Source organism: Ooceraea biroi, chromosome 10 (genome assembly GCF_003672135.1).
Source record: "Ooceraea biroi isolate clonal line C1 chromosome 10, Obir_v5.4, whole genome shotgun sequence".
Classification (NCBI taxonomy): domain Eukaryota; kingdom Metazoa; phylum Arthropoda; class Insecta; order Hymenoptera; family Formicidae; genus Ooceraea; species Ooceraea biroi.
The window spans coordinates 6,018,330-6,034,517 of NC_039515.1; the positions used below are offsets into that span (position 1 = coordinate 6,018,330).

General features: G+C 42.8%; 2 protein-coding genes across 7 annotated transcripts in view; one reads left to right on the top strand and one right to left on the bottom strand.

Annotated features, from left to right (window-relative positions):
• LOC105286194 (transcriptional adapter 2B) overlaps positions 1-16,188 on the top strand; it is a 152,619-nt gene that overhangs the window by 3,835 nt on the left and 132,596 nt on the right. The gene's annotated exons all lie outside the window — the stretch shown is intronic.
• Positions 10,702-15,872, bottom strand: LOC105286664 (DNA-binding protein Ikaros). Of its 4 annotated transcripts, none has more exons than XM_026972896.1 (6): positions 15,745-15,872; positions 14,169-14,384; positions 13,808-14,039; positions 13,427-13,695; positions 13,008-13,343; positions 11,134-11,593 (listed from the first exon to the last, which is right to left on the bottom strand). In XM_026972896.1, exons 2-6 carry the CDS (start codon positions 14,342-14,344, stop codon positions 11,134-11,136), a joined length of 1,473 nt encoding a protein of 490 aa, XP_026828697.1. In that variant the 5' UTR covers positions 14,345-14,384; positions 15,745-15,872. The 4 variants fall into 4 exon arrangements, with proteins under 4 accessions (XP_026828698.1, XP_026828697.1, XP_011350062.3 ...); XM_011351760.3 differs by lacking the exon at positions 15,745-15,872 and adding an exon at positions 15,289-15,508; XM_026972895.1 differs by lacking the exon at positions 15,745-15,872 and adding an exon at positions 14,865-15,247.

A 16,188-nucleotide genomic window follows, 5' to 3' on the forward strand; every position in this document is an offset into this window, starting at 1 on the left:
GGGGGATATTACCATCGCTATAGTGAAAAAATAGTTTCACTAGGCAGCTCCAGCATCCCCTTAAACAATCGTGTAGCGATTCGGATTTTAGCGTGAAAGAAATTCGTTTAGAAATGAAAAGAAACGTTCTGAAAACATTGCCACAAATTCGGAAAATGGTGTGAATTTAATGTCGATATTGCGTATATATCCCGTAACGACGACACGTGGATACCGATGAAAACACAGTGATACTTTTTCAGCCGTGATGCGGTTGTCTCAAAGTATCATCGTGTTTAGTCCCATGCTTCTTCTCTTGTTTTTCTTTTTTAGATAGGAACGTTGGCGTCGCATCGGCTAGACCGATGTAAGACCGAAAGGGCGACGATGTACAGGGCGTAAAAGCCAGCCAGGCGTGCGTTATTAATTATTATATGAGAAGGCGAGCTGTCGAGAGACGTGACTTTTGGCCGAAAGATCACACGCGCGTCTCGCAACGTCGATCTGCTCGGCCAGAGTCACGTCTCGCCTGTTGCCTTCCGCGCCTTTGATTCGATAAATATTTTATATATAAATATTTGTACAGAAAAAAAGTATTAGAAACCAGAAAAGCACGAAGGGAGGAAAATCGAAATAGCATATATGTATATATATGCGTATGTATACACTTGTAGAGTCACAACTTACGTACGTAACCAGACTGTCAGACAGACAGACAGACACATAATATATATATATACACGGATATTATATCATATAAATATATACATATATATATTATATATATATTTAAAAAATGCCGCGTCTCAAAGAGACGGACGAGATACACACACGTACGCACGACACTGCTGTAAATGGTTGTAGTTATTTAAACAATTATTCTGTACATCGCGTAATATTTATATGATACGATTATAATTATTTATTAGAGTCTAAGTAATTTATTATTGCTTTGCATTCCAAGAGGACCGAGATACGGGACTATAATTAAAATAAGCGTCTTAGCGTTAACGGTGCTTTTCTAAATACAAGCTGATCGCATACGCAATTCAACGGACGAATTTTCATATACGTAAACCAAAAGAGAAAATACGGAACATCCGAGATCCGTCGGGCAGATCTGCGCGTACGAACGAGTGCAACGTACGAATTATTATCTTCGACCGGTGTACGTATTTAAGAGCTGTCGCGGAAACACACTATTTTGTACGCAGGGCACGTTATTTCATTATTAGACACGTTCGTCATTCGCACTTTCGATCCTTATTAAAGCATCATTGACGTACAAATCTTTTTAGATACCTTTACAAAGCCGCACGCGCGTTCGTCGTACTCTCGCGCGGATCCTCGTGGGCGGAATCGTGAACAAAAAAAGTGCCTGACTGGGATAATCGACTCACCGAGAACTAAAGAAAGTCGCAGGTGTAATTTACTCGAGGGGGGGGGGGGGTAAGGAGAGTACGGAGCAGGGATACGGAGACCAAGGAGCTGCAAGAGGCGGAAGGCAAGGAGAATTGCGCGCGTGCACGCGAGAGAAAGACGTTTCACTCGGACTGTCGCGCGGTTTAAAAATACAAATACGGACCAGAGAGAGCGAGAGCGTGTGTTAACCCGTGTTCACCATATGTGCTTACCGCTTTAGCGTATATAACGACGCCTTTACACTGTGATCACGTTTACAAAGAAAATAGTCTTAAAGCTAGAAGATAGACGTAAAGGTATATATCTTAGGGCAAGCGAGAGTACGACGAGCACGGCCTCGAGAGTATACGTAAGACAGGCGTTTAAACACCACGGCCCACCTATCCACCCTCATCCCCGACCCTTGATCCCACCTCTCCCCCTCCCCCCCCCCTTCCCCTGTTCCCCTCCCATTTATTTATACGACATACGAATATAAAGATATATTTAAACCGATAAGAATGGAATAAAAGATTATTGTTGATGTTACTACGGTGTAATGGGTACAATCTAAATACATGAATATTATGTATATAAGGAATAGAATGGAGAATTTTTATCGTACGTCTGACGTTTTCTTTTTTTTTCACTTACCCCATCACGCACCCACGGCAAAGATTTCTGGACTTAATGCTATTACTCTTTAATCTATCATAAATAAGATCGCTATAGCGACAATCATATTTATTATTGAAAAGAAGCATATTTTAATCTTGAATAGAAAATTCGAAAATCTAGATTCAAATAATCTTCGTGCTATCTCATTCATTTTCTCAGAAGGATTTAGATACAAATTTGTAGCAAGTTCAAAATATTCTTGATTTCAGAATATTGTGAGATCTAAAAGACATCTTATTCTATTCTTCTAAGAGAATTTGTAGAATCTGCACAAAACGGCCAGTATTTATGTGTTGCAATCGAAAATCGGGAAAGTGTTTCTGTTATTTACAATGAATAAGTGCAATACTCTACAAGAAATATTAAAAGGTATGGAAATGTCTTATCTCGAATCTTATTTCTCAAGTAAGTATATTGTATATGCTTACTTACATTTCCATACCTTTTAATATTTCTTGTAGAGTATTGCACTTATTCATTGTAAATAACAGAAACACTTTCCCGATTTTCGATCGCAACACATAAATATTGGCCGTTTTATCGGAATAAAGGACGCAGAAGCGCCGAGTCGACGAGCGACTGTGAGAAAATGATGCGTCGACGTCGACAAAGCCTACTATAAAGTGGCGCTAATATCAAATTATTCTACATACAAGAATATATAAGCATAAATTTGTACATGTTACTCTTGTCTCGAGACAGTAAGACAATGTTATTTAATTCGAGAGAGAAGAATAGAAATTACTGATTTAAATTAAAAATTGTTTTATTTTCATATTTTTTATACTCGTAATACGATTAAATTAGTCAAGAATATTTTTCGTCTTGTTATCAGAAATTCTTTCTGAGGGTGTGTCATCCGGTCTCTCCTCGTCTCCGCGTGATCCAGAACCCGCGATTGCATCTTCATCGGACCTTCAGGGCACTCGAAGAAGGATCAAGTCATCATCACCTCGATACGTTACTTGGTCTTACTTTATTGTACGCGTTTTCATGCGTGTGTATGAATACAGAAGCGTTTTATATTACAATGTCCGTCATGTTAAAGCTACTAGAGAGAGAAAGGAGGAGAAATAAATAGAATTCGCTGGGCGCGCGTCGCGTCGCTCGAGCCGCGCTCGAGCTGCGGGACACGGCAGATGGCATCGTCCCTTTTCACCAGCTTTTGCGTTTCTTTCTCTCTCGCGAGTTAGGAGTTCTATTAATTCGCCAGAGAATACGTGGAGTCCCGCTTTACCTGATCTAATCTGACTTATCCTGATCGACGAATAACGATTCACCACGCTCATTTACGGAAAGCTATTTTGACGTCGTTGCACCAACGATGCTAAATAACTAGTGATTTTAATTAATTCCTCCAATTACTCATTCCCTGGATGATCAATTTTAGTCACATCTAGATTATAGCACCATCAATGATATACTTATCTTACAAATTATTAAAATGGAAGCGGGAAGTAATCTATTTCTGAGAAATTAATTCGAACTAAATCAAAGATCGAATCGATGAATCTCTTACAAACGTAAACAGTATTCAAAGGCTGAATTAGATTCGATTTTGCTCGCATTTCACGTCTAATTAGTATCTACAATATATATATATATATATATATATATATATATATATATATATAGAGAGAGAGAGAGAGAGAGAGAGAGATAAAAAATTCAGTTAACTACGAGCAACGTTGATGCAACCGGTCCAGAGTGTGAATATTCGGTTGCTTAGTTGTCGCAATGAATTATACTTAACATTATACTTAACAATCGAGTTACAATCGACGCAGTCCGATTCCTAATTCCTTGCTTCCATACTTTCGAATCTGTCACGTTCCCTACCCTTTGCGAAAAGTCGATAACTCGAGGGCAATCGACAGAAATTTAATCCGCAAACTCTTTCGTTTTCAATCATTCTTTCAATCTTAAAAAAACGTTATAGAAGAAAATCGATGCAAATTTTCTACAAGGTTTTCTCGCGAGAAAGATGATTAAGAGATGCGAAATCAATCCTTACATTACAGTCGAGATTGGACTCGCGAAACCTTTCGCAAAATGTGCTACTCTCAATTGCCAGTTGTTTGCGTTACTCGGCTCGCAGAAGCAAGCCTAATCACGCCTCGGAACGCGTGACCGAAACATGCGTGCAGCAAATCCGAACGGTCCCAGGGCAGAAAAGGCGATCAGTCGGCGCTCGGATTCTTGTGAGTGAGAATGGTCTCAATGTTGCGTTGAATCCGTGCGATTTGCGATCGCTTACTCCTCGGCGTTGTCGTGCCCCCCTCCTCGATGTACAAGTTGCCGGCCGCCGCCTCCGGCCAGCCAGCCGCTGCCGCCGCCGCCACCGCCGCCACCACCGGAGTCTCCCGTTTCCGGTCTGCAAGCAGAGCAAACGAATCCTCACCGTCCTCATCGGTCAAGCGTGTGAAGGGAGAAGGGACTTCTCCCGTTTCGAAACGGACTTCGAGATATTACACCCTCAGAAAGGATTTCTGATAACAAGACGAAAAATATTCTTGACTAATTTAATCGTATTACGAGTATAAAAAATATGAAAATAAAACAATTTTTAATTTAAATCAGTAATTTCTATTCTTCTCTCTCGAATTAAATAACATTGTCTTACTGTCTCGAGACAAGAGTAACATGTACAAATTTATGCTTACATATTCTTGTATGTAGAATAATTTGATATTAGCGCCACTTTATAGTAGGCTTTGTCGACGTCGACGCATCATTTTCTCACAGTCGCTCGTCGACTCGGCGCTTCTGCGTCCTTTATTCCGATAAAACGGCCAATATTTATGTGTTGCGATCGAAAATCGGGAAAGTGTTTCTGTTATTTACAATGAATAAGTGCAATACTCTACAAGAAATATTAAAAGATATGGAAATGTAAGTAAGCATATACGATATACTTACTTGAGAAATAAGATTCGAGATAAGACATTTCCATACCTTTTAATATTTCTTGTAGAGTATTGCACTTATTCATTGTAAATAACAGAAACACTTTCCCGATTTTCGATTGCAACACATAAATACTGGCCGTTTTGTGCAGATTCTACAAATTCTCTTAGAAGAATAGAATAAGATGTCTTTTAGATCTCACAATATTCTGAAATCAAGAATATTTTGAACTTGCTACAAATTTGTATCTAAATCCTTCTGAGAAAATGAATGAGATAGCACGAAGATGATTTGAATCTAGATTTTCGAATTTTCTATTCAAGATTAAAATATGCTTCTTTTCAATAATAAATATGACTGTCGCTATAGCGATCTTATTTTACGATAGATTAAAGAGTAATAGCATTAAGTCCAGAAATCTTTTCTGTGGGTGTACGAGTGATTTGCGTCACGCGACATGTAGGATCCTGTCTAGGATGAAAATATTGTCCGGCCACGAGCTGGTGAAAAGGGACGATGCCATCTGCCGTGTCCCGCAGCTCGAGCGCGGCTCGAGCGACGCGACGCGCGCCCAGCGAATTCTATTTATTTCTCCTCCTTTCTCTCTCTAGTAGCTTTAACATGACGGACATTGTAATATAAAACGCTTCTGTATTCATACACACGCATGAAAACGCGTACAATAAAGTAAGACCAAGTAACGTATCGAGGTGATGATGACTTGATCCTTCTTCGAGTGCCCTGAAGGTCCGATGAAGATGCAATCGCGGGTTCTGGATCACGCGGAGACGAGGAGAGACCGGATGACACACCCTCAGAAAGAATTTCTGATAACAAGACGAAAAATATTCTTGACTAATTTAATCGTATTACGAGTATAAAAAATATGAAAATAAAACAATTTTTAATTTAAATCAGTAATTTCTATTCTTCTCTCTCGAATTAAATAACATTGTCTTACTGTCTCGAGACAAGAGTAACATGTACAAATTTATGCTTATATATTCTTGTATGTAGAATAATTTGATATTAGCGCCACTTTATAGTAGGCTTTGTCGACGTCGACGCATCATTTTCTCACAGTCGCTCGTCGACTCGGCGCTTCTGCGTCCTTTATTCCGATAAAACGGCCAATATTTATGTGTTGCGATCGAAAATCGGGAAAGTGTTTCTGTTATTTACAATGAATAAGTGCAATACTCTACAAGAAATATTAAAAGGTATGGAAATGTAAGTAAGCATATACAATATACTTACTTGAGAAATAAGATTCGAGATAAGACATTTCCATACCTTTTAATATTTCTTGTAGAGTATTGCACTTATTCATTGTAAATAACAGAAACACTTTCCCGATTTTCGATTGCAACACATAAATACTGGCCGTTTTGTGCAGATTCTACAAATTCTCTTAGAAGAATAGAATAAGATGTCTTTTAGATCTCACAATATTCTGAAATCAAGAATATTTTGAACTTGCTACAAATTTGTATCTAAATCCTTCTGAGAAAATGAATGAGATAGCACGAAGATTATTTGAATCTAGATTTTCGAATTTTCTATTCAAGATTAAAATATGCTTCTTTTCAATAATAAATATGATTGTCGCTATAGCGATCTTATTTATGATAGATTAAAGAGTAATAGCATTAAGTCCAGAAATCTTTGCCGTGGGTGCGTGATGGGGTAAGTGAAAAAAAAAAGAAAACGTCAGACGTACGATAAAAATTCTCCATTCTATTCCTTATATACATAATATTCATGTATTTAGATTGTACCCATTACACCGTAGTAACATCAACAATAATCTTTTATTCCATTCTTATCGGTTTAAATATATCTTTATATTCGTATGTCGTATAAATAAATGGGAGGGGAACAGGGGAAGGGGGGGGGGAGGGGGAGAGGTGGGATCAAGGGTCGGGGATGAGGGTGGATAGGTGGGCCGTGGTGTTTAAACGCCTGTCTTACGTATACTCTCGAGGCCGTGCTCGTCGTACTCTCGCTTGCCCTAAGATATATACCTTTACGTCTATCTTCTAGCTTTAAGACTATTTTCTTTGTAAACGTGATCACAGTGTAAAGGCGTCGTTATATACGCTAAAGCGGTAAGCACATATGGTGAACACGGGTTAACACACGCTCTCGCTCTCTCTGGTCCGTATTTGTATTTTTAAACCGCGCGACAGTCCGAGTGAAACGTCTTTCTCTCGCGTGCACGCGCGCAATTCTCCTTGCCTTCCGCCTCTTGCAGCTCCTTGGTCTCCGTATCCCTGCTCCGTACTCTCCTTACCCCCCCCCCCCTCGAGTAAATTACACCTGCGACTTTCTTTAGTTCTCGGTGAGTCGATTATCCCAGTCAGGCACTTTTTTTGTTCACGATTCCGCCCACGAGGATCCGCGCGAGAGTACGACGAACGCGCGTGCGGCTTTGTAAAGGTATCTAAAAAGATTTGTACGTCAATGATGCTTTAATAAGGATCGAAAGTGCGAATGACGAACGTGTCTAATAATGAAATAACGTGCCCTGCGTACAAAATAGTGTGTTTCCGCGACAGCTCTTAAATACGTACACCGGTCGAAGATAATAATTCGTACGTTGCACTCGTTCGTACGCGCAGATCTGCCCGACGGATCTCGGATGTTCCGTATTTTCTCTTTTGGTTTACGTATATGAAAATTCGTCCGTTGAATTGCGTATGCGATCAGCTTGTATTTAGAAAAGCACCGTTAACGCTAAGACGCTTATTTTAATTATAGTCCCGTATCTCGGTCCTCTTGGAATGCAAAGCAATAATAAATTACTTAGACTCTAATAAATAATTATAATCGTATCATATAAATATTACGCGATGTACAGAATAATTGTTTAAATAACTACAACCATTTACAGCAGTGTCGTGCGTACGTGTGTGTATCTCGTCCGTCTCTTTGAGACGCGGCATTTTTTAAATATATATATAATATATATATGTATATATTTATATGATATAATATCCGTGTATATATATATATTATGTGTCTGTCTGTCTGTCTGACAGTCTGGTTACGTACGTAAGTTGTGACTCTACAAGTGTATACATACGCATATATATACATATATGCTATTTCGATTTTCCTCCCTTCGTGCTTTTCTGGTTTCTAATACTTTTTTTCTGTACAAATATTTATATATAAAATATTTATCGAATCAAAGGCGCGGAAGGCAACAGGCGAGACGTGACTCTGGCCGAGCAGATCGACGTTGCGAGACGCGCGTGTGATCTTTCGGCCAAAAGTCACGTCTCTCGACAGCTCGCCTTCTCATATAATAATTAATAACGCACGCCTGGCTGGCTTTTACGCCCTGTACATCGTCGCCCTTTCGGTCTTACATCGGTCTAGCCGATGCGACGCAACGTTCCTATCTAAAAAAGAAAAACAAGAGAAGAAGCATGGGACTAAACACGATGATACTTTGAGACAACCGCATCACGGCTGAAAAAGTATCACTGTGTTTCATCGGTATCCACGTGTCGTCGTTACGGGATATATACGCAATATCGACATTAAATTCACACCATTTTCCGAATTTGTGCAATGTTTTCAGAACGTTCTTTTCATTTCTAAACGAATTTCTTTCACGCTAAAATCCGAATCGCTACACGATTGTTTAAGGGGATGCTGGAGCTGCTAGTGAACTATTTTTTCACTATAGCGATGGTAATTGCAGTTTCGAAAATTCTCTTTATTGCTTGTGCAGAATAAAAAATCCTTTTCCACAAATGAAGTATAGAAAGAAAGTCCGCTCTACAGGACTTTATACTCAAAATGGAAAAAAGTTAAAAACTTGCATTTGTCTTTTCTAACTTTTTTCCATTTTAAATATAAAGTCCTGTAGAGCGGACTTTCTTTCCATCTATACTTCATTTGTGGAAAAGGATTTTTTATTCTGCACAAGCAATAAAGAGAATTTTCGAAACTGCAATTACCATCGCTATAGTGAACTATTTTTTCACTATAGCGATGGTGATTGCAGTTTCGAAAATTCTCTTTATCGCTTGTGCAGAATAAAAAATCCTTTTCCACAAATGAAGTATAGATAGAAAGAAAGCCCGCTCTACAGGACTTTATATTCAAAATGGAAAAAAGTTAAAAACTTGCATTTGTCTTTTCTAACTTTTTTCCATTTTGAATATAAAGTCCTGTCGAGCGGACTTTCTTTCTATCTATACTTCATTTGTGGAAAAGGATTTTTTATTCTGCACAAGCAATAAAGAGAATTTTCGAAACTGCAATTACCATCGCTATAGTGAAAAAATCCTTTTCCACAAATGAAGTATAGATAGAAAGAAAGTCCGCTCTACAGGACTTTATACTCAAAATGGAAAAAAGTTAAAAACTTGCATTTGTCTTTTCTAACTTTTTGCCATTTTGAATATAAAGTCCTGTAGAGCGGACTTTCTTTCTATCTATACTTCATTTGTGGAAAAGGATTTTTTATTCTGCACAAGCAATAAAGAGAATTTTCGAAACTGCAATCACCATCGCTATAGTGAAAAAATAGTTCACTAGCAACTCCAGCTTCCCCTTAAGGAGGCTGTAAAGATTTGAACGGTCGAAAATTGGGTAAAATTCAAATGTCGTTTGTGGACGAACGAATAAACATACATAAATTTAAATTTGGAAAAATTCATTATCTTCATTAAAAAACAATCAAGTCGATATTTGCAGCCGTTCTTGAGTTATCATGGCAAAACTAGCGAAAGATGCTGTTTCGAGAAAAACGCGATTAAAGATCAAATGTAGACGGCACGGTAAGGGTACACGGCCTCACAATTTTGGCTCTCCTAAACTCAAATTTGCGAATTTCTCAACAAAAAAAAACAAGCATGGAAACATTCTTAAAGGTTCAAGCTATTAGAGTATGTAAAAAACAAAAAATTAATAGTTTCGAAATTTCAAACCTTTACACCCTCCTTAAGGGAAAACTAATCATCGTGTTCTTTTCGAGCAGGCAAACTTCACGAGCGAGAGGGGCTCCAATTAGATAATTTCTCTACCTATTTATCCGAAATTCCAGCGTATTTTCTTTGCGACACAGTACGGCGCAGCTATACAGGGTGTCCCAGACCTACCGTACCACCGGTTAACGGTAGATTTCTGAGGTGATTCTGAGACGAATGTTCCTCTTGCAAAATGTCGAGGGTGGCGTAGTTTCGGCGCTACGAAGGGTGTAGTTATCCTATCCTTGTGTAGAATTTTCCCGCGTTCAGTGACGGTGGGTCGAGGGGGTCCCGCGCACCGCGCACGCTTCAATTTGATCTTAATTTTTCGCGGCTGTTCAAATTGAAGTTTGCGCGGTGCGCGGGACCCCTTCGACCCACCGTCACTGAACGCGGGAAAATTCTACACAAGGATAGGATAACTACACCCTTCGTAGCGCCGAAACTACGCCACCCTCGACATTTTGTAAGAGGAACATTCGTCTCGGAATCACCTCAGGAATCTACCATTACCCGGTGGTACGATAGGTCTGGGACACCCTGTATATGTATACTTTATTTCTCACAATTATCTTCTCGGGACGATCCGCGATCGGACGCATACCCCGTCACGTTTTCAAACTTATCAACTAATTTAAGACTAATGATAGAGCTCGGAATATCTCGATAAAGCCCTATGGACGGATAGTTCGTATAATATAACAGCATGATGGACGAGTTGTTGGCAATTTCTTTCCTTCTTCTTTTACGATTTTTTCCTTCCTCTTTTCCCCTCAAAGAAAAGGCACGATTTGTCACACTTTGTACATTATTTTCTGAGAGAGCAGACATACCCTCCCCTTCGAATTCTCGAGAGTTACAATTTACAATTTCATTTATGATGCAACGTGCAATTGACTCACCGTTATGCCTCGGCAGGACAAGGGCGGCGCGTTGTTGCGGTTTCTTTCGAAAGAGAGAGTGCTCTTGGCGAGAAGTATGTCTGGGCACGTCGCAGAAAATGTTTGCATCCTCACGGTAATGAACACTAAACGTACGTAACTGACATACGTACCGAGTTCTCCTGCCGCTGCTTCATTCATCATGAAGAAGGAAAAGATCGAAAAGAACCAAAAAGAGGAAAGACGAATTTTAGAGTCGCGAATATACTCTCTCTCTCTTTTCCTATTTTTTTTTCTACCAGCTACTGATGACTCTTGCTCAGTAAATGCGAATTAAACTGGTACAGATTGCAGCACTGCTCTCCGCAAATATTGCACTTCCACGGGTTACTTTCGCTGTGACAACCTTTGTGGAGGAAGTACAACGTCTGATCCGGAAACGTAATGCGACAGTGAGTGCACTGGAGGCCGCTCGTGCGATCCGGCCTGGTCGAGGTGGGAGGCTCGCCTCTCGAGTGCGGACTCGAATTCGCGCCGCCGCCGCTGTTGCTGCTGCTGTTGTTGTTAGTGGAACTCGTAGACAGCTTACGACGTAGATCGTCGCGCAGCAACGACTTCAACGGCGACACCTTGATCAGCGAGGGTAACGGCAGATTGCTCGACGTCGCCCCACTGTCGTCCATGCCGTTGCTGTTCGGCTCCTGCTTGATAGGTATCAGAGAGATCGACGGTGTGATGGCCTCGTCGCTTCCCCCTACGTTCCTGAGAAAAATACCGATCCGATTCGTAAATCGGTGGCACGATTGTCGCAGTCGTTTCCGAGTGGACCTTGTAATTGTGCTTTAAAATGTTTAAGGGGGTATTCTAGCGTAGCGTGTCAGAAAAATCGAATTTTTGTTTTTGGCATATTTTGCAAGTATATGGTATGGAAAATATGTCTGCGAGAAGATTTAGCCCGATTCGCAAAGTTAACAAAGTAATAGCACCTAATAGAAAACAACCTCTGGCGCGCGCTCGGCGGTTGGACCGCGCGGACACAACAGAGCATTGTGTTAGTATTTTAGATAGGATCGGAAGATCGTTATTCTTTGAAGGTCGTACATTTGAATTGGAGCCTTTGTATAGTACAGGTTATATGGTACAATGAATCTCTAAATTCATTGATTTGGACTTTTGCTCCAAAACATCTCCATGCTGGCGTGAAAGTTGTTGAAATAGCAACATTCCTGGCAGTTATAATTTTCAATAAAGGATTTATGCCAATTTTCAAACTTATGAACGTGATGGGAGTTAGTATTGGTCAGCAAGCGGTGATGTACGCAAACTCCCGGAACGAAGCTCGTATCACCCGCTCGGAGCGGCGCTCCACTAACTTCTCTCGAGATCAGAGAATGAATCGCAGGGAAGAGAGATCAGCTCTGCAGGACTTCTACGAACAAGAGGAATGTCCCCTGTATGGCCCTGGACTAGCCGATTGATCGTGAGTAACATTATCTCTATGTAATCAGTATGAAAAACTTTAAACGTGTTTTTCTCGAAACCATGTTTTTCAAATTGGTTCCCATGATATCTCAAAAACCAGTTGATCAATTGACTCAGGCTTTTGCACACATCTTCAGTATATGTGTGGCTATAGCCCCTACCACAATCAAGTCGAAATATTGTTTTTTGGAATTTCTACAGCCCTTCAATGGTGAAAAAAATGGCACAAATCGAAACTTAATTTTCTCAATGAAGTCATGTTTTAAATTTTCAACATTTTTTTTTCATTCTAGTACCTGCTATAGCCACACTCATACTAATTAAGAATCTCTTTGGTTTTTTTGTTTCAGATGAGCAGAACAGCTGAAATCATGGGAACCATGGACCAACTTTTTTTTCATGTTCTTATTTAATATCATGTGCAGCGCTTATTTATAGTTATTGTCTACTACAAAAATTTGGAAACATACACCAAATATGTATGAATAAGCAGGGAAAACCCTGCCTCAAAAAACCTTATACTTTTTTCCAAAAAAATTCACCAAAATAGCATACAAATTCCGCTTTTACACTAGAATACCCCCTTAAAAGATGTGATCGAAATGGAAGATTAAGATAGCGAGAGATCACAGATCTCGACGAGCGATTTGCAATGGTTTTTAATCATTAAGTGATCATTCTGAATGCTGCTCACCTGTGAATGGTGCTACTGTTGATAGGTAATTGATGATGACTACTGCTCGGTGCGTTGCTGTTGCTGTCGGCGCTCTGCGGGCTATTGGGACTGTCCCCATTCAACGGGGCGGGACTGGGATTCCGCTGATTGGCAGCCTGCTCAGGATAAGGAATGGATATCTCTACGTGAGGCGTGAGGAAATGCATGGGCGGCGTGGCGTTATCGGTCGAGCGGTTTCCGGTGCTGTCTCCGCTATCGGACAAGGGTGCCGAAGGCATAGCCTCCCCAGACGTGCAACTATTCATTATGGACGTAGAGCTATTTGGTCCTGGATTATCTAAATCTATTCCGTGCCTGTGGAAAACGAACGAGTACGTAAAATAAAGATGGCCGCATTTACCAGAGACGATTTCTGAAGGTGGGACTGCGTAATTTACCTATTAAAGAAGTGCAACCTAAGGCATTTCATGGTTGCCGCGCGATAATTGCAGAGAGGACACGACTTGACCATATCGTGCTGGCCGACATGCTCGTTTTGAAAGTGAGCGCGCATCGCGATCTGTCTTTGGAAACCTCGGTTGCATATCGGGCAATGGTATGGCAAGGTCTTCGAATGCGTCGTGAAGTGCTCAGCGAGATGGTCCTTCCGAAAAAATCTCTTTTGGCATACCCGACATTCGTATGGTTTCACGCCAGTATGCCTCATCTGGGTAAAAGCAAGCGGTGAGTAAATCGGGAGAGCGAAACAATCGTATTCGCTCGATTCGCCGTGTATATCACGATCGATTTGTTGCGTCGCGCAATCCTGCAACACTTACTTTGTGCCGTCTCATATTGGCTCCGTTGGAAAATTTCATATTGCAGACGTCGCATTCAAACATCTTTCTGTGAGATCTGATCCCCGAGTGGCCTTCCTCTCCATCCCCGTCATTTTCTGTTCCCTCTATTCCTTCAGCGCTCTCCCCGGCCTCGCCACTCGCCAGACATTGATCCTGGTGAGCCGAGAAAGCTGTCTTGTTTATAGTTTCATAATTGTCGCACCTATCACATCTGCAAAATGAAAGGACGATCAAGTTTCGGACAGCACGATCCTCCTGCGATAGAGATTATGCACCGGCACGTTGCAACCGTTACTCAGTACTGACCAAACGCACTGAGAAGCCACAGTTCGGATCTCACCTAAATGCAGGGACAGCTCCGTCGCTACTGTCATAATTGGTGTTGAGAGCTGCTTCGTTGTCGGGATCCAGCGCTTCCTCCTCCCTGTGATTGGAAGAGTCTCCGGCCTCGGCTTGCGAAGAAGAATGAGAGTCTACCTCGTTTTCCCCACCACCACCATCAACCCCATCTGACATGTTACCAAGTGGAGGGACTATCTCGAGTCCGTCATCTAACCTGCGACACAAAACCACAAAAGCAGAGTTATCACTCGCGTTCATTCGTGGGGAGTGGATCTGCAGCTGCATTGGCAATCGACGTTTGGCGAACGCCAGCCTACTTGGAGCAGTCACGGTTCGTTTCGATAGACCGCGACGTCTCCCCAGGACGTACGAAAACTGACGGGTTTCCGGGGAAACGACGGCCGATCGCGCCGCGCGTTCCATATTTCGCCTAGCAAAGCGGACGGGGGCTCTCGAGGAGGCGAACGTCGCGTCCTACATAACGTCCACTCGCTCGTCGTCGTCGCATTCGCGCGCACGATCGCATCGCGATGCGGGAACGCGGATGGAAAAGGATTCCGGGGCCGCGGAACGCCCGTCCGCGCGTCGTCGACGTGCGAGTCCCGCCCGCGGCACGAGGTCGTTCCTGTCGCACGCGCGCAGCAACGAGTTCCGCGTATCCGCGACCGCTCGCACGCCTCGGCGCCTCTTTTACCTGTCGGCTCTCCTCGGCGGCGACACCCGTCCCTCCGTCGGGCGCTGTCAGGCTGAGCGATCGGCGATACGCGAGAGAGAGCGCGCCGCGAATGTAACTCCGGGGTATCCGAGAGAGCAAGGCGCAACGGCACGAGTATTACCCAATCCTGGGAAGATTACGGCATAGAAACACCTGGTGTAAAGCGCAATGCCAGAGTGCACTGCACTTTGTCCCAGTTTCGACCGAATCCGTCACTCGTGACGTAGTTTTCGCGGCTTTTCCGCGGAAAGTCCCTGGCGGCCGCGCGCGCGACGACGGAGGAGGTGAGAAAAAAAATTCGCGACGGAGGACGAAAGGGACGAAGGGGGAAAGGAGAGGGACGTACAGGACACCTCTCTCTCTCGCTCGCTCTCTCTCGCTCGCTCTCGCGCGGACCACTTACTCGCATTCCACGGGGGGACCGCGGGAGCCTTCCTCGGCGCCACGACGGAACTTCGCTCGTCCTCGCGCGTCGCCGACACTCACGACCGCTGTCGCGCACGCATCTCTCCGACTTTTATTTTCGCCCCCGTTTCCTCCCCGCGTCACCGCGCGGCACACGGCCACACACAAATAAGATATAACGGAAACGCGAGGTATCCGTATACCCTCTCGCGAGCATCGGCTCGATCAGTGCGCGCACTGCTGCCAACCGCGTCGCCGTCGATGGCACGAACGAGCGACGTCCGCGCCGACGCCGTCGACGCGGGTCGACGGGAGCCTCGGCGAGCATCCACGTCGACGCGGCATCGCCCGAGCGCGACTCCGCGACCGCCCGCGTAGGCGCGCGCGCGCGCGTCCACGGCGCTCGGGAAACATAACCTCGCGCCTCGCGCACGATTAGAGGTTGGTACCGCACCTGTTACCAAATCCGACGACTCGTCAAACGTACACGCCATCTCCGTTTAGCTCTGCCGATGGTGTACATCAGAGTTCGGCAAGATTTGCACGCGGCAGCCGATTTTCAGCTAGCGCCGCCTCGCGCTATTCCCCTTACCTCGAGCCCCGCGCGCAGCCATAAGCTGCTCAGGACCGTATGACACGCGTATATCTACATATATTTCCACTAGCTTTCCACGTCACCCGTGAGGGAAAATTTCATTTTCGAAAATGAAGCTTCACATAAATATGTGGAACCAAACATGGAATAAATTCGAAGTCCGAAATTTCGCAGCTTGGGATATGATGATTCTGATAAAATTTTATAAAAATCAGCACCGGTTTCTTTAACCATTTTAACCGTTTTGAGAGAAATATCAGTGTGTAAATCACACAATTCATCCTGCAAATCAAGGTGTTGTTC